The 27070-nt window shown below is 36.6% G+C and overlaps 1 protein-coding gene across 12 annotated transcripts in view; it reads right to left on the bottom strand.

The window, feature by feature from the left end:
- LOC131690160 (cell adhesion molecule Dscam2) overlaps nt 1-27070 on the bottom strand; it is a 471795-nt gene that overhangs the window by 22880 nt on the left and 421845 nt on the right. For 8 of the 12 annotated variants that reach the window (XM_058975713.1, XM_058975718.1, XM_058975715.1 and 5 more), the window contains exons 8-10: nt 10765-10916; nt 10424-10696; nt 9402-9686 (exon numbers count right to left, since the gene is read on the bottom strand). In XM_058975713.1, coding sequence (XP_058831696.1) covers nt 9402-9686; nt 10424-10696; nt 10765-10916 — 710 coding nt within the window. Of the gene's footprint in view, nt 1-9401; nt 9687-9891; nt 10180-10423; nt 10697-10764; nt 10917-27070 lie in introns of all 12 variants that reach the window. The other 4 variants (XM_058975714.1, XM_058975719.1, XM_058975716.1 and 1 more) reach the window with 1 other exon arrangement.

Below are 27070 nucleotides of genomic sequence, written 5' to 3'. Positions count from 1 at the left end.
TCGTTTGCAGTGAGTTGTTGAGTCCAGGAAAATCGATTTTTGAAAAGTTATACTTCAAATGGTCAAGAATTTTGTCAAAAATAACCTGTCCAGGACAGGTCTGCTCAATTAAGAGGGGAGGGTGATGCGAATCTATTTCAACGAGTGGCTCATCTGCACGATAGACATGGCAGTTCTTGTATGCATCTTCATTTACAAATAGAAGATCTATCGTGCGATTTAGTCTGTTCGTGATCGAACACATTTGCAGCATGTTGAGTAATGACATCCCGTCTAGTAAAGTAACACTAGATCTCGAAAGGGATGAGTCGGAATGGTCGGCGTAAGCAAAACCGAAAGAAATAGTTTTCCATACAAGACCAGACTGGTTGTAATCTCTAAATAACAAATGAGAACCTTTGGGTTCTAGTGAATTAGCAATGTCAAGTGCGGATTGAACAGGGTTCTGAATAACGTTTTTTTCACGATCGTTACGATGCACCGTATATCTAGGTCCCAACAACTGCAGAGAATTGATTTCGTCGTTCAGCCATGTTTCTGACAGAATAATGCTCATCGATCTTTGTGTGTAGTTCTCTTACGTTTTGGTAACATATTCTGAGCTGGGAACGGGAATTCATTTCAAGGAAGGCAGTATCTGTATGTCTTGCTTCGGAGGAACATATACATTCCTGGCATTTACCTGGAGAAACAGTCGTGGTGTCTTCATAATTTGAGTCACGGATAGCTAGGTGGAAGTCAGCTACGGAGCCAAAAGTATGTTGTCCAACGGTAGACTTGAACCGAAAATTACTTTGAGGGGGTGCAGTATCAAAGGTAGCTTCGAGAGGACATATACCCTCTTTGGCTTTACCAGTAGAAACAGTCGTGAGGTCATCATCATTTGGATTGATTTGGATGTTTATTGCATCACTATTTATTACATGAAGGCATACGAATTTAGCTGACTGATGGAACGTATACGTATATTTGTTTTTGTTCGTTGTCTCAAAGCGCGATAAGAAGATTCTACATTAGAACTTAGAGTTTTTTATGAAAGCATTATAGCATTTATCTTCAAAAGATTTTTAGCATGATGTCTATATCCTGTATGTCGATATAGTGCTAGATTTAATGCTTCACGTTTCAGGTGCATTGAAGCATTAAAAATACTTGTATACGGCTAGTTAGCAATGTAAATGCTAACTTATAGTTAATTTAGAGTTTTAAATTAGTGCTTGTGGTTACTTGGGAAATCATGGCAAGGCACAAATGTCCGTTCAACATAGGAAACTTGCCATTTGAGCCAGTCGCCACTGATTCTGATTCCTGAATATCCAATCTTCAGTATATCTGGACAATGCGGTATACGACCTACAAAAGAGGATCATAACCGCATGCAATACCAGTTGCCCTCTTGTAACGAGGTCTGTATGTCATGGTGTTTCTTGCTGGAACAAAAATCTAGTAACACTTATAAAGGAAGCTAGGCGCCTGTTAAATAAAGCGAAAATTACAGGTTACTACTCAAATCACAGGAACGCTCTTACCAAATACATCGCGGAGTTGAGAAAGGCTAAAAAACTATCAATGCGCGGGTTTTGTGAAAACATCCGGAACTTTTCAGAGGCAGTTCGCCTTCAAAAAGCCTTATCACAGGATCACACACATAGACTAGGGCAAATGAAAAAAGGCGATGGCTCTCTCACAATTGGTAATAGTGAAACATTGGATATTCTAATGAACGCCAATTTTCCTGTGTTGCTAGCGAAAGATAAAAATTCGACAGTTCAGGATTGTGATTCTTTCAAAACTTCAATAGATATGATTCTTCCGGATCTAAGCGTGGACACCCACCTATAAGGGTAATATTTACTCCAAAAACTCCAAGACTTGACACTACCTAAGGCCTTTGACCTATTAGTTTGACATCAACACTGCTGAAACTGATGGAGCACTCATCGAAAGCTTCGCTAGACAAGTACTAGTTTGCATATCAAAAGGGCAAATCTACGGATACAGCTCGACATACCTTAGTGACACATATTAAGAAAACCCTCGATTTCAAGAAAATAGCAATTTACACTTTTTTTGATGTCGAGGGTGTTTATCATAATACTTCCCACATATCAATTCACAAGACAAAAGAAATAAGGGGTTGGAAAATTGATAGGGGACTGGATTCTTGCAATGCTCAAGAGTCGAGAGATCACAGCCATGTTGGGAGATACGAAATCAACTATAACAGCCAATAGAGATTGTCCCCAGGGAGGTGTGATACCACCCCTGCTCTGGTCACTAGTGGTGGACGATCTTCTCAATGATCTGACTGAAACCAAAGTTAAACAAAAGACCGCCGAAATTAAACTAACTAAAGTTCAGATGCTACCCACTACAGCTATGGAAGCCATGCTTCATCTACCTTCATTGCACAAACATGTTATGAAGGATGCGGGAATTGGCTCTCTGATGGCGTTTTCGCTTGAACCCGAAACTGAGTCAGGTTCTAACCCCAACCGCTGTAAGTTTATACATTTTGACAGCAGTTGGGGTTAGAAACTTACTCAGTTTCGCTTCAAGCATAAACGACATGAGAGTGGCAAAGGGTAAACCACTATTTGATGGGGATTTATATGGTCACCTGAGTATAATAAAATAACTCAAAATTAACCCTGTCTTAACTATAGTTCAAGATAAAATGGAGGTTAAACTGAACTTCGATATATCATATAAGGTCCACATATGGATCGTCAGATGTAGGGAGTCCCCTACTACCTCAAGGTATGATATCATTCTATACGGATGGCTCTAAAATGGGCGAGCTGACTGGCTAGGGATTCTACGGGCCAAGAATTAAAGAAGTGTTATCAATGGGAAAGTGGGATTTTATCAAAGTTTTTAGATTCGCACGGGGTCTACTGATTAAGACGTCGATTTACAAAAACATTTTCATTTGTAACAAAAATGATTTACTTTTTTAATTGCACAGTGTGTTCAGGAGAATTTGAGTATCAACAAAGTTCCACCTTTAAGAGGAAAAAACATAATTCCAGATTCCACCAGCTCTTGAGCGCCGATGAAATTTTGTGAACGAGGAGATAGAGTTTGATACTCTTTTTAAAAATCTGGGTGATATATCAAAATGGAATAGTTTTTTCTCTTATGAATATATATATATATATATATATATATATATATATATATATATATATATATATATATATATATATATATATATATATATATATATATATATATATATATATATATATATATATATATATATATATATATATATATATATATATATATATATATATATATATATATATATATATATATATATATATATATATATATATATATATATATATATATATATATATATATATATATATATATATATATATATATATATATATATATATATATATATATATATATATATATATATATATATATATATATATATATATATATATATATATATATATATATATATATGTATATATATATATACATATATAATATATAATATATATTTTCTTCTTTTCATTTTTTCGTTCATTCTGGGACCTTTAAGCATTTATTTATTTATTTATTTCATCTTTGCGACAAGCGCATACAGATTACTGCTTAACCTATATTAAGACACACACACACACACACACACCAATTCCTAAAGTCTAATGACATTCGACAAACATGAAAACATAATAGTTCACTCAACAGATAACAAAATTAATAATTTCAATTTGCACTGTCACATTTCTTTATCGTTCAACGTGCGGCTCCCAAACTCCAAATGCATCGTGGAATTCCCGGAAAGAAATTTCCCGTGGTCAGGTCGATGGGCATAATGCGATTCGTTTCATTTTCACATCTACCCCCACTTTGTACGAAATAAAAATAAACCACTGTGGTAGTGAAGCAGTGATCATATCGGAGAGCGCATTTTCGGTCACGGTGTTGACGGCCCTTACACGTTCAATATTTTTGTCAATACTAGAGAGTATTGACAAAAGTATTGTACGTGTAATAGAAAAAAGTAGTATTGACGATGTGTATTTCAAACGGGGCTGAAATATTGTAACAATATCGTCAATACTGGTATCGACAAAAATATTGAAAGTGTAAGGGCCGCTTTTGACACGTGTGAAGAACAGCCAACACAGAGATACATCAGCAGAAGTACTCGACGATGGGGAACGAGCGTACAAGTTAAAATCATTTCGGGTACCTTGCATCAACCTAGTGGAGGATAATGGAGATGATATAATGGATAGAGAGTCCTCTCTTGCAGACAGACCAGCGCGCGTTTGTGTAATTTCGGGTAGAGCTTGTTGAATATCACCAATGAAAAAAACTTTCATTTCACCTATCTCCTTGTGCAGTCCCGATTCATATTCTCCAGTTTGAGATTGTATGTGAACAGCAATGGAAGGGGCGCGGGTGGGAATGACCGCAGCAGCGTCGGAAGTTCACGCTTATCTCGAAACGCTTGGATATGACAAACATCATCCATAATTTCCATACATGGTGTACAAATCCAATGGATATTCCTATGCTTATTATAGCTCGTCACTTCAGCTATAGTTAACGCGGCACATTCTGCATGATATTCATCGGCGCAAAAGCCACCGCATACAATGCTTTCCTCGTCCGGTGAAATATACAAAGCACATTTACTGCAGATCATCTTGACGATTTGGTTGCCTTTTTTCGTTAGGAGTGTTTCGTTCTATTGTTAACAGCAAGCGAAAAGGCAGTAATTACGAAGAATGTGAATTCACCGTTTTTGTATTTGCGGTCACAGTTATCAATTTAAATCGCTTATTACCGATATATTTTAATATTTCGGTGCATGACACATGTAATACTACATCAACTTATCGATGCTTCACATCAATCGCAATTAAAGACAGTGGCAACTCAAATTCAACAATTTTCAAGACACAAACGGATGCGAGCAGCAATCTCGTTCAACGTTCAACAAAGACTAAAATTGAACAAATTCGATTAGATATTTAATCATTTATCTTGATTTTGATTGAGAATCCTGATTGACCGTTTCAATATTAATATAAAGATGGTGATGGATAGAAACACTATTCTATGAAATTTAGGTTCAAGTTTGTTAAGTTTTAAGATAGATTCGAGGGTTTCAGATCATGGAACGATATTGCTGCAAGGTTTTTCTTGTACTCAAATCACACTTTGGTTTCAACATATTTCACATAATCTAAGAGAAAGGTGTCAAAGCCTAATATCATTTTTTTAATCTAAAGATTTATTTGATACGGCTCAATGCGTTAGCACAACTTATTTTTTTTACAATAAGTAAAAATTAAAAAAATGCTAAGAATATCGGTCTGCCTGATCTTGTTGACGCAGTTTGCTGCTGCATGTTGAGATCCTTTTTCTTGGCAGTGAAGCCGCTTGGGGTCATTCAATCTGCCTTCTCTCGCGTTATCGTTCCCGTCCATGTCATCATCGGTACTGGTTACTTGCTGCTCACGTTCAGAAGTTCTTATTTGTTTCTTGTTCTTACGGGTCGCTGTTGTAAATCCGTCTTCATCGGTATTTGCTTTTTTATTGGCGATGCTAGTTGTGGGTTTGGGAGCGGTTGTCGTGGTCGTTGTACCTGCATTATTGGTTAATTGGATCGTTGTTTTTGGTTTATCTGAAGGTGTCGGTGATTGCCTGTTAGAGTTGGCTGTAGTAGATGAGTTTTGACTAGTTACTTCGGCGTATGTTTTTCCGTATTGGGCTGTGTGGTTACAGAATTGGCATGTTGATGTTTGCCCGGGATATGTGATTAGCGTTGTTTGCTTGTAGGTCACGCCTTCTTTCGGTGCTTTACATTCGATAGTCATGTAAGAAGGTATTGGTTTAGTCACTCGCATCATCACAATACGAACGCCGTTGGAAATGCCGGTTAAAAAATTTCTCCAGATGTCATTCGTAATAGATTCTACTTCTCCATATTGCGACATGATTCGTGTGATGGAATCTTCCCTAGTGCGCGGGGCCAAATCATGGATACGCACGTCCACTATGTCGTTTTCCATATGCGCGGGGATCTTGATTCTGGTGTAATTAAATTCGACCTCGTGTTGCATGTTGTTCTTTGCAATGAGGTTTTCTACCTGTGCTAAAGTTCTAAACGTGATCAAAACACAGTTTTTAACGTGGTGTAGCTGAATGTACGTAACTTCAGCGAGATTAACTTTAACTAATTGTTCCACTTCCTGAACTGTGGGTCTAACACGAGTTTTATTAAAGTCGACCGAAATCGTGTTATCCCGTAGCACGGGCACTTTTGTTTCATTTGGCAAACTCTTTTCACTTCGCAGCCGGGGGCAACAATACATTTTGTTTATGCACTGATATTGAACAAAAGCTGGCTTGATCCACTGCTGCTATAGCGTAGCGATTTTTTGCTTCTGCTTTGTGCGAGGTCAGAATATAGACTGATGAAGCCTAATTTCATGATTGATCGCAATAGTAAATGAGAAATAAATGTATCTATTGTTCGAAGATAGGGAGTTCAATATAAAAGTAGATATAGAAAGGACCACCTTTACCCGAAAAAGGTGCTGCTGTTACTGTGTCCGGATTTCGATCATAGCTGCCAGTAGATATGTAGTCTTCGCTCTTATTCTATATTATGTGAAATATCTTACACAGATAGACTTAAAATTACTTGGTGAATTTTCTGAATGTATGGTTCTGCGCGATGTTTTCTTGTTCGTTTACTATTGTGATTGATGTTCACCGAGTAACGACTACGAAATTTATTTTTAAGGGGAATTATGAAACTTGGTTTTGATCTGAAATGTGGATTCTCAATCAAAAATTGCAATGAAAATATAATTGTTCCTCTATTAAAAGGACTATAAAACACTTAAATCCATCTGAATACACTGTTTAACTAAACTTAGCAAGTTTTCGTAAGTCCTTGTAAATTGACTTCTTAATCATTGGCGGTTTGCGGCAAAACTAAAATTAGTCATTCGACACCTATGATTCAGCTAGTGAACTAGCAAAGTGATGCAGTTTGTTTTTTTACACTCGCAAGAGAGTCGTACCTTATAACACAAATTTCATTTTGCTCTCGGAAAAAACTTACTAGTGCCAAAATATCAATGAAACGAGTAAGAAGTTATGTTTTATTTGATATTATTCTGAGGTAATCGCGGTATTATGGTGGTTATAAAAGGACTTTCCACTGATGAAATTTGAATAACTATGTCGGATGATTTATGGTTTCCCTCATAGTTATAGACAATGGAATTGTCCATCATATTCTAACTTTTGGTATAATTTGAATTTCTATAGTAGCATCTGGTGGCAAAAATGTGAGCTAGTTTCATTGTGAAACTTAAGTTTTCAAACAAAAAACTTTAAAAAGTTCAAAAAGGGGAAAATCAATTCGACAAAAACATTGTGATGAGCAAGCTTATAGGGTTTAGAAAGCTTTACTGTTGTCATTTACTGAAGCAGCCAATATAAGGCAAGTCATCAATGCAAATCTTTACTGAGAGAATCGATAAAAATATGCAAGATTACCGTACTATGCTTGTGAAGTTTCTCAGCTCAATAAAGTGTGCTATGAATATCTCTGGCGACTAACTCTGTGAGTAATTTGTTTCCGTGCATATAAATGAATCCATAAGGAACATATGTTTCACTTTACTTTTCCACATCGAATTTTCATTTTGAAACAATGTGTTAAGCTAGAATCCATTCCCAGGTGCTCTGTTATATTTGTGACTTCAATTGTCATATATTACGGCGTTTAAACATTCATAGTAATATAAAGTGACCAGACGTCCCGGATTAGGCGGGACAGTTCTGGATTTCAAGGTCTTATCCCGCATGGCAATACGCCTCGGAAAGTGTCACAAATTTACCAAAATGCAGATTTTTATTTCATAATACCCATATTGTACATTCATTTTGTTCAAAACACTCATAAAAGTTCTGAGTGGGGATCACTAACTTTACAATTACGTGAGGAATGTTCAAATTGAGCCAATTTATACCTATTTATTTATTTATTCCTCTAATATGTGCCAGGTCATGAATCCTTACGAAAAGTTTCGCAGTCTTACACAAGTTGTGTAAATAATTGGAAGACGTATATCGTTTATAAGTTTCTTGAGCGCAACCCGCATTAGTCCTGAAAACATCTGATCACTTTATAATAATATTTATTCCATGGTTTAGGTTAGATGACTATGATGGTGTTATTGGTAGGTATTGGTGCACTGAAGCGATCAAGTTATCTTTCGTTTCTATAGAATAATAGAATACTTGTACGGTACTATGGACAAAGATTACAAGCACTTATTGGTTTCTGGTTGGTGATAGGAAATGAAAATGGAGGATTATTTTTTTCCAACAAAAGTATTTTACAGGACTATATATATTTATATGTATAGGAGAGAAAAAACACTAGCGTTTGTGAGTGGGGTTTGCGGAAGCCTTCTGTCCAAACTAAACTAAACGTGTACAAACACAAATAAATGATAACGGTAAAAAGTACGTTCAAAATACAAACTCAAAGAACCAAAAAGTTCAACTTAAACTGGTACCGGTGAAGCAGTGAAGCTTTAGTTAAATACTGATATTCAAGCAATGATTTTATATAGGGGAACTTGTTAACTTGTTTTTGGGATGGGGGTTCAGGTTAATTGTCATTCTATTCAAGGGGTGATCATCACACCCAACTATCTGAACCGAATGACAGATAGTTGGTTGAACCGATGGAACGGTCAGATAATGAAAGTATACTAGGGGGACTTGTGGAAATATTTTCATTTCGACCAAGAACACAGCTTTGTAGGAAACAGAGGGGTACAGGTCAACAAAGGTGTGATAAGAGTTGGTTCGCAAACAAGTGCTTGAATGCTCTATTCTACTTTGAATCGAACATCTACGTCATGCGAGCATTGAAAAAAAACAACGAAAAGACCAACACTAACCAAAGTTTTATAACGGTGTACAGATAGTTAGAGTACATAATCAAAACGATTGAAGAGAGTAGGTTATAGTTAGAAGATAGAGTAGAGAGAGTTTGTCAGGACGAGATCAAGCAGCTTATTCTGGTTTCGGTCAGAGAACTGTCCAATAACCTTAAGCAGTAATTGAAGAAAATCCATTTGCAACTGATAATCGAAAAGAAAAGTGAAGAAAAGAATAACAAAAAGAATAAAGAAAAGAAAGGTGGTGCAGAAAACAATTACCTGGTGATCGGCCGCAAACCCACTGCGTGCCAAAGCAACTGGGAAGGGACACACAATGGTGGTTATAATTGCGCGAATAAGATTAAATATGTGTATGCATCGTAAGATTTTGAACGAAACGAATGCAGGAACGGGTGCAGAATTGCAAACAGTGGCATGACTTTACTTTACCTTTTACCTGTAACGACGCAGTGAACTTCACCTCGGCCGCTGGATTGCTGGCGACGCACGTGTAATCACCGGAGTGTGCCGCTGACAGGGAGGGGATATTGAGGAGGGATGAATACTGATCGAGAGTGGATACATTGGCCCCGAGCAGTGAGGACAGTGGTTCACCATCTTTGAGCCACTTTAGAGAGAGTGGGGGATCGCCCTTGGATACGCCGCACACCGTACGCGTTCGCATGCCCTCAGCTAAACCGTCTTGAAAGGAAAACGGCTCGATATTGGGAGGAACTAGAGACCAGTGTGTGTTCGTTTTTAATGTGCGCGCGTCGTACGATCATTGTGTTTATAGCAATAGTTCCCACCGCACAAACACAGTAGATGCGGTAGTAGTTAGTTGTAGAATTGGTAGTAGTGTGGTAGAGTTTAATGGAAACGGAAAGAGAAAAGAAAAAAAAACACGTGAGTAAGTATGAGTTTAGTACAGCACGGTTACCGTTGACGAGCAGTGACTGGCTGCCCTCAGTTTCGGATGCGGTATTGCGGACGACGCACGAATAATTGCCTGTGTGATCAGCGGACAGATTCTCAATTACGAGGATTGAGTTGTACTGATCCACCTGGGTGACGGACATCCGCTGGGTAGGATCAATCGGACGGCCATCTTTGCGCCAGTTGATAGTCAGGGGAATGTCGCCCTTGATCACCGAACAGGTTATTGACGCCCGATCTCCGACGTTGAGCGATAGAATCGATGAGTGGAAAGGATTCAGTTTCGGTGGTACTGTAATTTAACAGAAGCTGTTAGTGGAAGCTGGGAGATATGCGTTGGTTTCAATGAATATTGAATTAGGATTTGGTTGATCATTTTTTGTAGAACGTCTTTTTTTAGGTACATAAACGATAAGCGCCACATACGGCCGTTGTTTAGCAAACCGGCGTTGTCACCTATCTTCCAGCTTTGATATTTCAAACCTTAAAAACTAAAAATTTAAAACTATCGCGACAATTTGGGGTCGCAGACTAACCTATAACAGTGACTTCGCCACTCCGTCGGGCGCTGTGTCCCTGCTTGTTTCGTGCCCAGCACGTGTATACGCCGGAATCCAGTGACTTCTGTACTTCTTTGATTTCGAGTGTACCATCGGATTGAACCTTCTGTCGCATGTCTTCCGGCAACTCGCGGCCTCCTCGTTCCCAATGGATCTCCTCAATCGGATAACCAGCAACCGGACATTTTAGATACAGCGTTTGTCCAGCTACCGCAGTTACCTTGGGTATCAGACGAATGTACGGAAGACCTGACGGAGGGCGATAAGTTGTGCATTTAGCGATTAATCCAAATTTTTACGAACAACGCCGCATGTACCGTAAATATTTAACCGAGCTGAATGAGAAGTCTTGCCGGCACGGTTCTCCGCGATGCACGAGTACTCTCCGCCATCTTCGACCATGACGTGGCTGATGTTCACGTGAGATATTACATCCCCGTGTACCGTAACGTACTGGCCAATCATGAACCTGGAACAAAAGAGAAAACAAGTATAATTATTCTATATGTAGAAGAAGAATTTGACGTGAATTCTATTATATAATTCAGCGGATTGAAATCTGAAAGTAGAGGGTGGAACAGTTGTCTTTCTCTGTGACAGAGCCTGCCACCTCTATTTCATGTTTTTGAAGCAATCTGGAACCAACGTGATTGGATGGAATTGACATTAATGAGCCTGGGGAAACAGATGTCGTTTATGCTTGAATCCGGAACTGAGCCAGTTTCTAACCCGACTGCTGTCAGTCCATGCGTTTTGACAGCGGATCGGGTTAGTATCAGGTTTAGTTCCACCCTAAGTAAAAACCTCATTAATGTTAATAACGGAGTAAATTTAAAGTACTCTAGAGTAAACCGGGTGAAAACTGTTCCTGTATTCGCTTCTTGTTTTTTTCTTTCGGTAACAAATCCGGGTAAATAGAGGAAGTTTTTTCGCGACGAACGACTTAGCTTTTAATATAGGGGCCTCTTTTCAAAATTTCGGATAAAAAATCTTGTAAGATCTGGAACGCTTATGACTTATAACTTCCGTTTCCAAGCACGGATTTAATCAATTTCCTTGCAATTTTGTCGAAAATATGTTCAGCATTGTTGTACTAAATGTTAGAGTATGTATGATATGCATTAACAAAGAAAAACTGTTATGAAATATCTTTCTAAAACTACTTGGTAATGGTGAAAAAATTTGGCTCATCTCGGTCAGAGCCGTCAATATGGTGCACCAACCGAGCACTTAAATGACGAAAAGTACAATACCAAGATGAAAATATTTGTGAGCTGTACTTGGCTGGTGGATCAGTTTGTGTCATTACCTACTACTAGCAGAGGCAATTATTTTTATTCTTGGTGGTTAGCATACACAACGAAAATTCAGATTTTAAAACTCCCGACTGAAGCTAGTTCGCGATTGGTACCCGCTAATTTGATACACCGTGCCGCAAATCTTGAACAGGAAGGATTGTGATATTAGTCGGTATTCACTAGTCAACTTTGTTGGATGGCCGGAAACCACATTTCAACTATGGGAGAAGGATGCAGCTGACTCCATGGACTGACTATAATAATTAGTTTGTACGGCTCTGTGTCAGTAACGAGGGTCAATTGGAACGAAAATCTCCCAGCCAGAGAACATTTTCATTTTACGATTCGTTTAGTGATTCTCGAACCGATTGGTCGATCTTTTCAGTTCGTGCATTGTAAGTTTAAAAAGAATAGTGCTAATACGCCGCAAAGTTTATCTTGTGCATTCTCCTCCTCGCCGAGGATTCATTATTTTCACTCTTCTTTTGTGATTCTGCGCGTTTACCTTTATCCAGTCAGTGAGCAGTGAAGCAATGTATTTTTTTAGTAAGCAGACTGGATACCGTTATATATACAGTTAAGGAAGTATGAGCATAAGAAACGAAAAGAGCAGTTTTTTTTCCATGCCGTGTGTTAGATCTTCGTGAAAATCAATCAGCTTATGTAGAGTATTGTTTCAGTACTCCTGATTGATTTTCATGAAGATCTAACAAACGGCGTGGAAAAAATTGCTTGTTTCGTTTTCGACTAGCATAAGTACTGCTAAAATATTATACTTTCCATTCTTGTCTATAACACAAGTGCAAGCTAGTTAAGATGGATGTAGAAATAAAGTCGCCTCCTTCATTCGGGGAGGCCCACCCTTCGGATTCTGGTTTAATAAGCGATCTACAAAAAAGTTTCGAGTGATCAAAGTCACCCCGGTTTACGGTACCTATGTTTTGCTTTGCCAAGGTTGAATCGGTACTTGAATTGTCTTTTTTTGGGGCTAATAAAATTATTCAGCCACATCAGGCTCATTGTTATGGATTTAGTTTGATAAGATGAAAGTTATAGATTAGAACTGAAGCTAATTTTTTCAAAGCGGAGTGAGAGACCCTTAGCAATTTTGCCTTAACTTTAGTATGTTCGATATGTAAATTTTCATAGGAACTGTGACTGTATATGAAATCTCAGTTAAATTCGATAGTCCACGAGCTTACGTAGAGTAGTATATGAGAGCGGAGCCTTACCTTCTTCACCAGCAGACCAAGGGTAATCAAAATAGGTTTCCATTTTACGATGGCGTGAAATTGCCTGGATTTACTTGTCTCAACGATCTTACAGCAGGCAACTTCAAACGACGAATAAACTTCAAACGTCGGCTCAAAATGTCAAACAACCGAGACGCACATTAAAACATACAAAGTTTCTTTGAAAAGTACCCCCATTATGGATTCGCAGTGAACCGTAAAATAGGCCTACATAACAAAACCACAATCCGGCTAGGGGTCACCATATGCGATGTGTAAAATAATAAATGCAAAATTATGAGTGGCTGGATTGGACCGTGTCGGATGAAATATTAAAGTTTAATCTTGTGTTCTTTTAATTGGATTCCGACAATCCCATTCACCCGCAAACTGACAAAACCGAGTCTCCCTCAAGTGGATTCAACATGTCGAAGTTTTGCGCTGCACTATTCCAGAAATTTAAATTAGTTAAAACTTTGTCGATCGTTTTACCATCGGGCCATTTTCGTGCAGTTAGTCCGCCCAGATGACATCGGTAAGCAAAAGGTTGCGCAAAGTGTTTGGTGAATATTACCTTTGGTTGGTGGTGGAATTTAAGCAGCAAGAAGTGAAAACTTAAGGTGACATCTTACGCAAGATGTAGCGAACTACTTCTCTGTATATTAACAGGCAAAGTTCAGTCGTTTTCCCAATGGGGTGGAACTGCAGCAATTCCATCGCAGTGACCTGGCACGGTTGGTGATACGGCACGGGGAAAGCTGGGTTCGGATAACAAGCTTTTCAGAATCCCTGCCCGGGGCGTTTCTCTGGATGTTCTTTTCTTTACCCGGATCTACCCTTGGATAGTTCGAGGGAAACTTTTCATACTGTAAGGTAAGTTTTGAAGATTATGGTCCGGAATTTGGCATGTGGACAAGTGTGCTGCTAAATGAATTCAAATAAAAGCAGTTTTGTGGTAATTTCCTTCCAAATTGCTCTACCGGTGGAGTTGCTGGTACGAGTGTCACGGGAAGTGTTAGTAGTTGGGGGTAGATTTTGTTGCACTTTACAACTTGTATAATATAATTTCTATTGTTGTGTGGTTCTGTATTAACAACTTGGTTCAATATCGTCAAAGATCTTGTTGAAAGACAAAGTGTGTGGCATAAGTTCATGAAATATATGCGTTAATTCAATGATTCGGGCGGAGAGATAAACAGTATCATATCAATTAAATATATAAAACTGTACCTACTCCAGCAAAGATGTTCAAAGATCCATTTTATCATTGTTAATTGTTATACAACTGTTGTGTAACGCTCCTGAAGTCGCGTAGACAGAGTTGAGATTGCCTGGTCACGTGACAAGAACTTTCCGATAAGAACATGAGTCAAATGTGAGACTAATTAGTAGTATGACGCACTATAAGTAAACACAAATTCTAGCGACATTCAATTAGTAGAGGACTGGAAGAAATGAAAGGTTTTTTACAGCTATAGTACTCTAGGTACAGCAAGCATTTGAAAAAGAAAGTATGTGTAAATTTTTCTAGTCTAAAAACTTTAGCTTTCCGCTCCAGCTTTTTTCATTCCCTGATGAAGAGATTTTTTCTTTATCTCATAAGGATGAAACATTAAAAAAAATCCAAAAAAGTTTTCTTTCCATGAAAAAATGAGGAAAACAAATGAGTAGGCTCGATGCTACCAATCGTGAGCAATGAAATAAAAACCAAACTAATGTTAAAAAGCCGCTTTCAATCCACCTACCGGTGCAATTGTGCCTTTCTCATTTATCCAAATTATGATTTAATAGCTGGTTTCGTTCAATATAACATTGTCTATTGCATTCTTATTACATCGGAAGAAATAAATTAAAATCGTTGGCGCACTTGGGAAATTTTGATTGAAGTGACAGTCGAATTGATAAAAGGTAGATCTTGTTTCAAGTGATTAATTAAAATACGGTGTAGCGTGTAGCCTCATTGATCCGGATTATTATAAAACAATGGGCTTATATACACTCTGGAAAATGTACAGTTTTCCGGCGATAATCCCATACAGGAGCTCTTAACGAATAGTTTTTATGTGTTTTCTTATAATTATTTTTAGTTTTTTACCCTGTGGAAATGTCAATTTTTCTTCATTAATATACACGGTTTATTTGTCGCAAAAATTTTACATAAATTTAGTTATAATTTTTCACTATGCCGAGCTAACGAGCTATACTGCATATACTGGGAACCTTGCGTCGCTGTGTTCATTTTAACAGAAGATTATGACGGAAGTTATTATACTATTAGCCATTGCAGATCTGAAGCAGAAAGCCAGCCTTTTCCTGTTCGTGTCAAGTGAATGGCAGATGATTGCAACTTTGTACCTTTCTACCGTACGCGCTATAATAAATGCGTCAAGTCTGTTAAAGCTAAAAAAAGAAATTGGGGGTAAAGGTGGGCTGTTTGTTGCTCACGCGGGGATTTTGTGGTTCATGACAGATCTCCATCAACCAAATTTATGAGTGGCTTTAACTTGTTCTCGACAAATTTATTATTAGGGAGATACAACCATGATTGTCGGCTTTGAGCAGAAATCGTGGAAAAACCGTTATTACTACATTATTACACACAGTGCATAACATTTCTTTAATGCATGATATCAAAGCATATTCTGGGTGAGTAACTGATCGTCCGGGATTTCTCTTTAAAATAAATTTTGACAGCGTTTACGCCCTAATCTTAAGTTTGTCTGTTGAAAAATATGTAACAATTTTACCTTCATATTCATATTCATGTTATCATCTCGTCGTAAAGTATAACGCTACTAAAAGTAATTACCGGTGGGATTAGTCGATCAAAATGTATTCGTACAACTCTAAACCAAGAAATTCTTCCGAGTTGTAAATTAGATAACAACGCCAAATAAAATTTCATATTGAATCATTTCTATTGCAGTAAATGAACGATTAATTATTCTGCATTTCTGATAGGGTATGCAATCACTCCAAAAATTGTCTTTTTAACCGAGAAATATTCCCATATTCCATTCGACGTAGTTTGATGAGGTTCGCAAATGTCTGTATGTATTTTATATCCTCTTATCTGAGATGGCTGGTTGGATTTGAACAAAGTTGCGCTGAAAAGTGACGCTATAAAATACTATTGAATTGTATTTGGTTGAGATTCTGGTTTCAAAGTTTTGGATTGAAGAGTGCGGTCACATGGTAAATTTTCATACAAATTGATGAAATTATTGAAGAATGTATAAAATCGCTTGGATTCACAGCTCAGTAATGCCCAATCAAACCCTATGGATAAACCTTGGCGACCTCCGACGGAATCGGAATTGAATTCATATCTCTTTTTCGGGATGGCTCGGTTGATTTACAACAAAAATCGTTTCAAATGAAAACTACAGTATCCCCATTGACTGCTATTGAATTTAAGGTTGATCGGAGGTCTGGTTCCTGTGTTGCGGGTTGAAATGTGCGGTCTCTTACGAATATCTCATACAAACCGGTATAACTATTTAATCTAAATTATGAAAAATTAGTTGAAATAGGTTCTTACTTGCTTCAAATGTTGGCCAAAATCACTAATTGCAAATCAAATTCCATTTCAACACATTGACCATCGTAGAGAATATCGGAAGATCCTAGTAAGTTACCAAGTTCCCAACTAAATTTACAGCGGTTTCTTTAAGTTGGTTGACTCGATACACAAACTCAAATGAAAGATATAGTAGGGGAGACCGGGACTAGTTGGCGGTGTTCTCAGTTTTCCTTTTTTACCGCGTTGATTTTGGAAGATCTTGCAAAATAGAGCACGTTCCTGAAAGGGCAGACTGTTGGCAACATCTCTTATTAGAATTTTTGATACATTGTCTCCATTTCTAGTGACAAAAATATGTGACACGGAAAAGTCGCCAACATACCCCAGCCCTGGTGTAAGTTGACGGAATGTCAGAAAATAAGAAATTAAATGGAAATTCAATTACATCAGTGTTCCTCATGAATAGTGTCGATTGCCTTTTTAATAAAACTATATTATTTGACGCGCATTCAAAAGCAAATTTTCGAAATTCTTCAGTCGATTGACCAAAGTAAATATCCCCTGCATTGTTGAGAGACACAACAAAAAGATTATTTTACTTTGGAGTGAATCCCAGAAATTAAAATATTTGATTACTATTTTTGTATTGTAAATAGTACCGCCAACTTACCACACGTGCGTCATTGCCAACCTACTCCAACCGGCTTATGCATAAAAAACTATTTCAAAAACAACTTTTGTTGGTGGATAAGTGAAATATCTATACGGATATTGTAAACTCTTTTCATGCAGTATCTAAAAATATGATCCTTTGGGGAATAGATTGAAAATCACCGAAAACACAATATCGCCCACAGATTCTACAAAACAAAATGTTTCGCAACAAAAACACATTCGATAATGTGTTCCATACTACTTGAGGTAAACAACGAGAGACAACGGTTTATGTCTAATAGAAAAAAAGAAAAGGGGATTCCGCCAACTTACCCCAACCGCCAACTAGCCCCGGGCTCCCCTTTCCTTATTGATTGTTCCCGACTTCCAATTAGATCGAAGTGCTGGTTCCCGAGTTACAATTAAAAGATTCCGATCACACGTGAATTTCTTACGAACCTTTTTACCTTTTTCGTGTTGAGAGGTTATAAATTTTGTCGAAAAATCGAGTCCCCAACCGCGGCCCAAAGAACTAAGTGTATACGAAGTTTAATTGAATAATCACCACCAAAAGGGTGATTCAAAAAATACGTAAGTTGGCGGTATGTATGGTGTAAGTGCATAAGCACATATTAATAGATCGTTTTATATTTTCTTTTCCTATGGATCGTTTTGTAAATATCCATGAACCATAATTTAACATTCGATATATGAATCATTTCTAATGTTCATTTTTACATCTTCTATGGACCAAGAAAAAATATTTAGCAAACATTTTCATCAAATTTATGGAACTTTTTCTGACATTTTATTGCTCCATTTTGTAATACTGTGGAACATTTTTGTCGATATTATGGAACATATCGACGTGTTTTAATGTACATTGTTAATATTTTATGGATCAATGTCAGTTAATTTATGGCGCAAAATGTATCATTTTATGGAACATTTCCAATATTTTTATGGGGCATTGGTTGATTTTAATTGCTCTTTTATTACTATTTTAGTGCTCTTTTGCGACCATTTTATGGTTCAATTTTACATAATCTATGGATCAAATCACCCCTTTTTATGGATCATTCACACTGTTTTATGGATTTTCAGTTTTGTTTTATGGAACATGGACAACTTTTTTATGGATCGTTTTTCAATTTTTTATAAATCATTTCTGTTGTTTTAGCGGCGCAAACTTAGGGCTGCCAAATGAAACGTATAACGCTTGTTGATCCGTCTTCCGGTTCCGGAGTTACGGTCACACAGCAAATTCCCAATGATGTCTAAATGATGTATTACATAATAAATTGGGTGCAAAATTACTTGGATTTGCGGGTCTAGATAACTTATGACCAATCAAAGTAGCTTTGGCCACATTGGCCACTTAAGACGGTTCTTGATACCCCCGGGGAACTCACCATGTTCCTAAACTAATGTCACACATATTTCCCAGCGAATTCTTGATCGATTTTAACAAATTTCATTTCAAATGAAAGATACAGTAATCCCATTAACTGTTATTCAATCTCATTCGATTGTGACTTTTGGTTCCGAAGTTACAGGTTGGTTAGTAAAGTTACACTTAAATTTCCTATATCAGTGATTCTCAACCTGGGGTCCACGGACCCCTAGGGGGCCGCGAGGAAAAATATATTTTTCGAGATTGAAATTTCAAGTCTTGTTTTCTAACAAACTGAGATTAACATATTGATCGCATACAAAATCGATGTTTGTTCGTGTGGGTCCGCAGTAATCCAGGTCAATTTCTTAGGAGTCCCTGGTACTAAAAAGCATATTGCTGCACCCACTCGTATTTCAATACATATCTGAGTGGTTGTTTAAAATATTTCCCTTTTATTTGAAAACACTATTGGCAACAATGGCTATGGTCTCAAGAAATTCGTATGAACTTGACATGGTGAGCACCTGGTATCAAGAATAATTTCCTGATATGTTGTAATCTAATCTTGTAATACCATGCATAGATACTTTTATCGTTTCAATTTCCTGGTCAGGGATTTTGTTTGCCCTAAACTGTGCTAAGAAGGTTATACCGAAAAATTCAAATAATAAATTTAATATTCATCCTTTTTAAAAGAATGAAAGTAAAGTTAATAAGATTTCAATCTCGCATACGGTAGCTGTGCTGACTGCTGAGTATAAACTGGCTTTACCTCTATGGAACCATTCCTAAATTACGTAACGCAAAAATTGCCCAAAATTCATATGTTACAACATGTAACAATTTTGTCGTACCCTCTCCACCCCCTAAAAGCGTTACGTAATTTATGAATGGTCCCTGTTCAGACAATGTGAAGCGAGGTGATGCAACCGGATTAGTTCCTGGAATAGAACGAAGATCCAATAATTGTGTTACGATGAAGGAATTGAAACTTGGTGTGTTACTAGGCATGCATTGAAACTTGGTTTTTAAACTTAGTCAGACATAAATATAACGCAAAAGTTGTTAATAGAATTGAACAGTAAAGGTAAAGAATTTTGATTGCTGACGGATTCCATGAGAAACCGGCTGATCACAAAACATGACCATCGTCGATTCGAACGAAACTTTGAATTTGTGTTTGGTTTCTGAATTTCCATGATTTTCTCTGACAATTGTAATATTTTGATACAAGAGAAATTTGTCAAAAGGGCGTAGGCGTTTCTACGTACATTATTTTCAAAATGTTTGTGTTCGATTACTGTATTTTATACAGCAAAACTTTTCGAGAACGAGTTACAGGGAATGAATATTTTTGCCTAAAAAAATATACACTGAAAAAATTTTTGTTAAAAATTTATATTGCAAAAATCTCATTTTTTCTAATTTTTATATTTTGTCAACAAAAACCTAACGAGAAAAGAAACATTTTGAATGTGATTGTATGATGGAGAGCTTATCGGTATAGTTTTTCTAACAATAACTTTATACATGCTTTAAATTTCATACTAAACTGTGATTTTATTACAGAATATAATTCTAAGTATCGTTTTAAAGAAAAAAATGCATTTTTGATCTTCTTAAAATCTTTCAAAATGCGATAGTTTTCGAGATATTTAGAATTTTGTTCAACAAACACAGTTAATTCGTGTTAATATGCCCTTTTTTAAACGTTATTCGCGTTACTCCATCACCAAATGTCAAAAATCTAATGCTTATCGTTTTAAAGAAGCAAAAGATACTTTTTTAATGTATTTGGATCATGGAGAAGCTTTCAATAAAACAACAACTTTTGACATATTTTTATAATTCATACTATTTGCAGTCAAAATTACAATTTTCTTTTTGAATATGATTATAAACGCCATTTTAAATCCAAATGCTCATAACATAAATTTTCTGAAATGTAGTTGGTCTCGAGATATTTTAAATTTTGTTTTAACAACACAGTTCTGTTGTTTTATTACGACCTTTTCTGAAGTTATTTGAGTTTCTCCATCAAATAGGGTTTCCAAAAGGCCTATAGAATTTTCTGCAACATCTCCTTTGACATCATGGCGATATTGTAAACCATTTAATGCGAAAACAACCAATTCTGATGTCTGATGATTAAACTATATAGTTCAATCATATTTAGGTTGTTTTCATGTAACTTTCCAATGGTTACAGGAAACGTTACGGGCCTTTTAAAAAACCCCTTGTTGAAATGATTTTGAAACTATTTTAAAATATCTCTACCATCTAGAAAAATTTGTGGGGAGGAGTCCGGACACCCAAGACCCTCCCCCTGGATCTGTCACGGTCTTGTTTTAAGATACTTTCCAATTGCCGTCGCGACGGATAACAAAGAAAGTTATTGACTGAGAGGAAGAAATCAATAGTTTTATAGCCCACTAAAGTTAAATTTTATTCCAGCTATGATTTCACGAAGTTTTTGCCTTTCTCATATAAAGAAAGGCTATGCAATCACTGACAAAATCGACTTTTTAACCGAGGCCCGGAGGGCCGAGTTTCATATATCATTCGATTCACTTCGTCGAGATCGGTATATGTCTGTGTGTATGTATGTATGTACATGTATGTGTGTGTCATTTAAACTCACAATTTTCCCAGAGATGGCTGAACCGATTTTCACAAACTTAGTTTCATCTGAAAGGTATAACGCTCCCATAAGCTGCTATTCAATTTTAGTTGATCCGACTTCCGGTTCCGGAGTTACGGGTTGAAGAGTGCGGTCACACAACAAGTTTCCATATTAACTGGTACAACCATGATGTCCAAATGACGTAAAACATATTAAAATGGGTTCAACATTACTCTAGTTTGCGGGTCTGGATAACTAATGATCATTCAAAGCAGCTTTGACCACATTGGCCACCTATGACGGTTCATGATGCCTCCGGGGAACTCGCCTAGTTCCTAAGCTAATATCACACCTATTACCCAGCAAATTCTCTACCGATTTTTACAAACTTGATTTCAAATGAAAGATGCAGTAATGCCATTGACTGCTGCTGAATTTCATTCGGTTCTGACTCCTGGTTCCGGAGTTACAGGTTGGTTAGTAAGGTTACACTGGAATTTTCCATATAAATCGGTACAATCATAACACCGCAGAGGTTAAAAACTATTGAAATGGTCACCAAATTATTTCGATTCGCACGTCTAGATCACTGATTGCCAATCAAACATTCTTTGGATATATTGTCCACTACCGATGATTCCGGAAGTCCCGGATTCTGGGCATATTCCACAATATAAGTCACATCGGTTCTTCGGTGATGAGTGGACCGATGCACAGTGGCACGACGAGTGACAAAACCCCAAAAATCAATGTCTTGTATTTGTTTTGTAAATATTTATTTTGTTTTTCTCTCAGCTTGAATAAAAGTATCCCAAAATTTTACGATAATAGGATTAAAAATGATTTTTAAAATTTAAAATTTTTAACATGTCATTGAAGCAAGTGATGTCGAGGATTTCTGTTCAATTCAATTCATTAGAATTATTATTACCTTAAGAATATTAAACGACGATATCTCAAGAACTACACAGCCGATTGGAGGAATTTTAAGGTTATTGGAAAGAAGAATTAATATGCTAAACTATAGCTATGAGATTTTTGTGCAAAACTGATTAATGTTTGTTCTGCATCAAAAAACCCAATTGAAAAATGTTATGTCATATCAGTAATTTATCCTTATACGTCTTCCAATTTTTGAGATGGTCTCCCATGGGTCACTTATCATGAATCTGACTCAAAATTTAAAAAATGTAGTTTCAAGATATATAGTCCTCATCTTTCATTTTTGCGCCGAAGTTGGTATATCTATGTTTTTGAAAATAGTTATATGGAGACGCCATGTAGCTAATAAATCTCCTCGCAAACTGGTTGCCTAAACAGTTTCATATTCCTGAAATATTAGTGATTTTTACTACCAACCATTTCTGCTATCCGATGTTATTGGTTACTATGATTAACGTGTATATTAACCCTTTAACGACCAACGCCTTCAAATGGGTTTACATAAAAGTAGTCGAAAAAATGAAATATAGATTTTCAAAACTGATAGCAGAAATGGATTCAGCGACCCAAAATTAGTTAAAACCCCAAGTTTTAGCCAAATAGACCAATTTTTATAATTTTGTCACAACTTTGTATGAAGAGGTGCCACTGTGCGAGGTTCTCAAACCAAGACTCAAATGAAAGGCAACATTTGCGGTTGAGTATTGCGTCCCAACTCAGCGCCCCCCACCCTTTCCGTCACACCTCCCTCCTTCATCATACCTCTCCGTTTGGACCACTCTCACATCCATTTCCAATCCCAGCATTTCCTTCATCCACCCCGTATACCAAAATAAGATGAAAGATTTCTTACGCATCCTCCACTCCCACTCTACTAAACCCCCAGCCGCTCCACTTCCAAACCCATTACACCAACATTTCAAAATATAATCGCATGCAGATAACATTGAACTCATGTTGATTAAGTTAATTAAATATTAGGGGTGCCCGGGGCTAGTTGGCGGTTGGGGTAAGTTGGCGGAATCCCTTTGTCTTCGTTTCTATTAGGTATATAGCACTGCCTCTCATTGTGTACCTCAAGTTATGTGAAACCCATTATCCAATGTGTTTTTGTTAAAAAACATTTTGTTTTGTAAAAGTTGTGGATATTGTGTTCGAGCATACCAAGTAAATTTTTTAAATTTTAAACATTTTGTGTTATTTAGGGTGATTTTAAATCTATTTCCCAACTGATTTTATTGTTCGATAGTGCGTAAAAAGAGCTTCCATATAGATATTAGGTCTATCCATGAATTAAAGTTATTTTTCAAATAGTTTTTTGTAAAATATGCGGTTGGAGTAAGTTGGCTGTGACGCACGCGGGAAATGTTGGCGCTACTATTTACAGTGCAAATATAGTCATCAAATATTTTTATTTTTGGAATTCACTCCAAAGTAAAACTTTGTGTATCTCGTCAATGCAGGGGATTTTTACTTCGGCCAATCGCCTGAAGAATTTCGAAAATATGCTTTTGAATATGGAATAGTAAAATGCCGGGGTATTGAGACTGAAATATATTGGCAATTGTCGGTTAATATAAATTTTATTGAAAAGACATTCAGCACGAACCTTTGATATAATTGAATCTCCATTTTCTGGCGACGACAACGCAACAAACACTTTGATAAAATTATGGGATGTTGGCAACAGCCACATGTTCTATTTTGCAAGATCTATTTACATCAAAGAGGTAAAAAATGGAAATTGAAAACACCGCAAACTAGCCCCCATCTCCCCTATACTTTTTGTTTAAAGTGATTCTGCTTCTACTTTCGTGGTAGTCGTGGGATACGTGCTAAGTGAAATAAGAATGTAATAGACATTTCCACAATTCTATTGAACAAAACCAGCTAATGAATCAGAGTTTGGATAAACGAGGAAGGCGCAGTTGCACCACTAGATGGATTAAAACAGGTTTTTCACTTCTAGATGGTTTATGTATAAGGGCTTCTTAACCCTACAATTGTTTCGTGATTTTTTCTATACGTAAACGATTCTGTGGGGTACATTCGCACCCCACACTGGCGGATCCAGGGAGAGGGTCTTGGGGGTCCGGACCCCCCCCCCCCGAAAATTTTTGACTTTATGAGAATTTAAAAAAAAAATCTATTTTAAATTTTCTTTTAACTCCAAATTATTCCAAACCAGATTCGACCAACAAAACTGATTTTAATTAAATGATGGGTATTACATATTAGGTATTGTGCAATAAACATTTCAAAATCGAAATTTCGGACCCCCTCCGAAATTTTCTTCTGGGTCCGCTCCTGGCACCCCAGAACTAAAATCACTCTAATGTGACTAAATTTTATTGAATTTATAAATAAATTGGATAGTTTTATTCCAAAATCATTCGTAAAGTAGTCTGTTCAAAGATATTCGAGTTTTGTCTATTTTATTATGTAATATTAAATTTTTTATGGAACAAGTCTATAAAATTCGGCTGAATTCTCTTTTTCCTGTAATATTACTATTATACCGGCAATTTCTAACCGATTTCGACCATCTACACGACGTTGTAAAAAATTTTAAATTGATTTTTGAACAAATTGTAAATTATTCAAAAACCGGGCCAAAAGTTTATTTATTCCGAAGCTTTTTTGAACACCACACGTCAATACAAACCAACCCAGGGACAACGTGACAGATAGTGCTTGTTTCATATATGTCCCACCGATTTGATGGTGGCGCTAGTATGCCTTCTCTGTGCGAGTACCACGAACAACGAAGTGAAAAAGTTTCAAGAGAAAAGCGTTTTTCATTACGTGTGTTATGAACGCCGTCAATGCGGCTAAAACAACATTTAAAAAAAATCGTATTCCAAAATATGGATAAAGAAAACTATTATTAGAGAATAAATTTATCCCTAACTGGAAACCGTCAGCAAAGTTACATAAATCTTATTATAAATTTAGTTGGAAGTCGTTGTTTTTAGCATCCGGCTCGCTTCCTTCGTAACAATGTTTTGTTTTACTTGTTGTGTGAAGTTTGTAGTCGGGAAATCATTGGTGCTTTTTTCTCGAGAAATATAAATGAAAAGCATTTTGGTCAAAGAAATTAAATCACCAAGCTTAACATTTTGTGAACCTACGACATCTTACTTCAAGTTCATTAAGAACGTCAAGAATTCTACTATTTTGATCGGCAAAAAAATAGTATATGTAAGATTTTCTACCTATTTAGCAAAATTGGTTTTGAATCTAATTTGTGTACTTTTTTTAGAATTCTTACATCAAATCGGTAGTGCTCGGTTTCAGCAAGAATACTGCCAGGAATGTACAATTTTGTTCGACTCTTGTCAGAGTTTTGTTCGACTTTTGCAATTATTCTGTCCGGCAGATATTGCGGTGGTATTGGTACGGATCCCATCAGAATTATTCTGGCTTTTTACTCTTGTTTGATAGAAACCTAACGGAACGGCATCTACCGGAGGATTTCATGCCTGGGGAAATGTTGATTCGATCCGGAAGATTTTCGGAAATTCCAATACAGTCGTGATTCGCTGGTTGGGCCACACCTCTTTCCAACTAACGATTTTGGTTCGTTAGTTGGACCGACTGACCGATGTCAAAAACTCTCCTAAGGAGACGTTAGTAGTGTAATTGCATCTATTCATATCTCTATTAGTTATCAGATTGATTGTCAGAGGCGGATTCAGAAAAAAATTTCGGGAGGGGTCCGAAATTTCGATTTTAAATTGAACATTATACAATTCGTAATACGTAATAACCTTATTAAAAGAACATCAGTTTTGTTAATCAAATTTGGTATGGAGTAATTTTGAGTTTAAAGCTAATATAAAATTGAAACTAATTAAAAATTTCTCAACAAGTAAAATAATTTCGGAGGGGGTCCGGACCCCCAGGACCCTCCCCCTGGATCCGCAACTGGATTGTCAAAGTAAATTTGACATAAGATTCTGACATTCAGATGCTTTTTAGTTGGACAATGGTCCAACTAGCGGAGGTCCAACTAAAAAGCGGTCCAGTTAAAAAGTGTCTAACCAATGGAAATGGAATCTATGTTTCTGTTTAGGTATGGCGGAATGAGAACAGCTTCTAATTTGAACAGCGAAATAAATTTAACGATTGAAATGCTAAAATTGTTTATTTTTTGCAGATATGGAAAATAATAAATGGGATGCGCCTTTCATATTTTGCTCCATTCGAGCCGACATGACATCACAAAATCACCACAAAATTTGCTTATGAGTTCAATATATGGGAGCTGTCAAGTTGTCTCCGGGCTGATACAAACAGTAAAAATACAACAATATGCAGTAACGGAGATAAAACAGTAAGGCGTCGTAGAAACAGGTAGCTGGTAGAGCGTGTATATTATGTAAGTATGTTCCAGAGTCTGGGCTACAGAAGATGACGAATCGAGTGGTATGTGGTGCATATTATATACATTTCATATTCATGAATGTATTTTGCTAATTTCATCCGCAAAATCAAAAATTACGATAACGATCCAAGCGCATGTTCTAGTTACTTTGCTATAATAGCTTTATTATATCGAATAACAGATTCTTTTGTTCACTAATGTTGAAGCTTATACAATTTCATACAAGTATATACCAAAATTTGATTTTAAAGCACTGTTAGGTTCGTCAAGTGAAACAAATAGGTTGCACATACTTTAATGGAAATCTAATAATCAAATTGATTTATGATAAAGATTGCTTGCAGTTAAAATACACCGTTACGAAATAACAGGGATTGCAAATAGCTCTGAAGTACAAATGTACCATATAAAACCATACTAGGGTTAAATTGTAAATTATTTTCTTTTTTTTTATGCTGACTAAGGAGTTTTTAATCCTATGGTCATTCGCCTCTTTTTTCGGTTTAGAAAAATATCTTGAAATATAAGCCTAGGTGGGTTACGTACAAGACAATTTACCAACTTCACT

Source organism: Topomyia yanbarensis, chromosome 3, assembly GCF_030247195.1.
Source record: "Topomyia yanbarensis strain Yona2022 chromosome 3, ASM3024719v1, whole genome shotgun sequence".
Lineage (NCBI taxonomy): Eukaryota > Metazoa > Arthropoda > Insecta > Diptera > Culicidae > Topomyia > Topomyia yanbarensis.
This window is presented reverse-complemented; position numbering and strand designations above follow the sequence as displayed.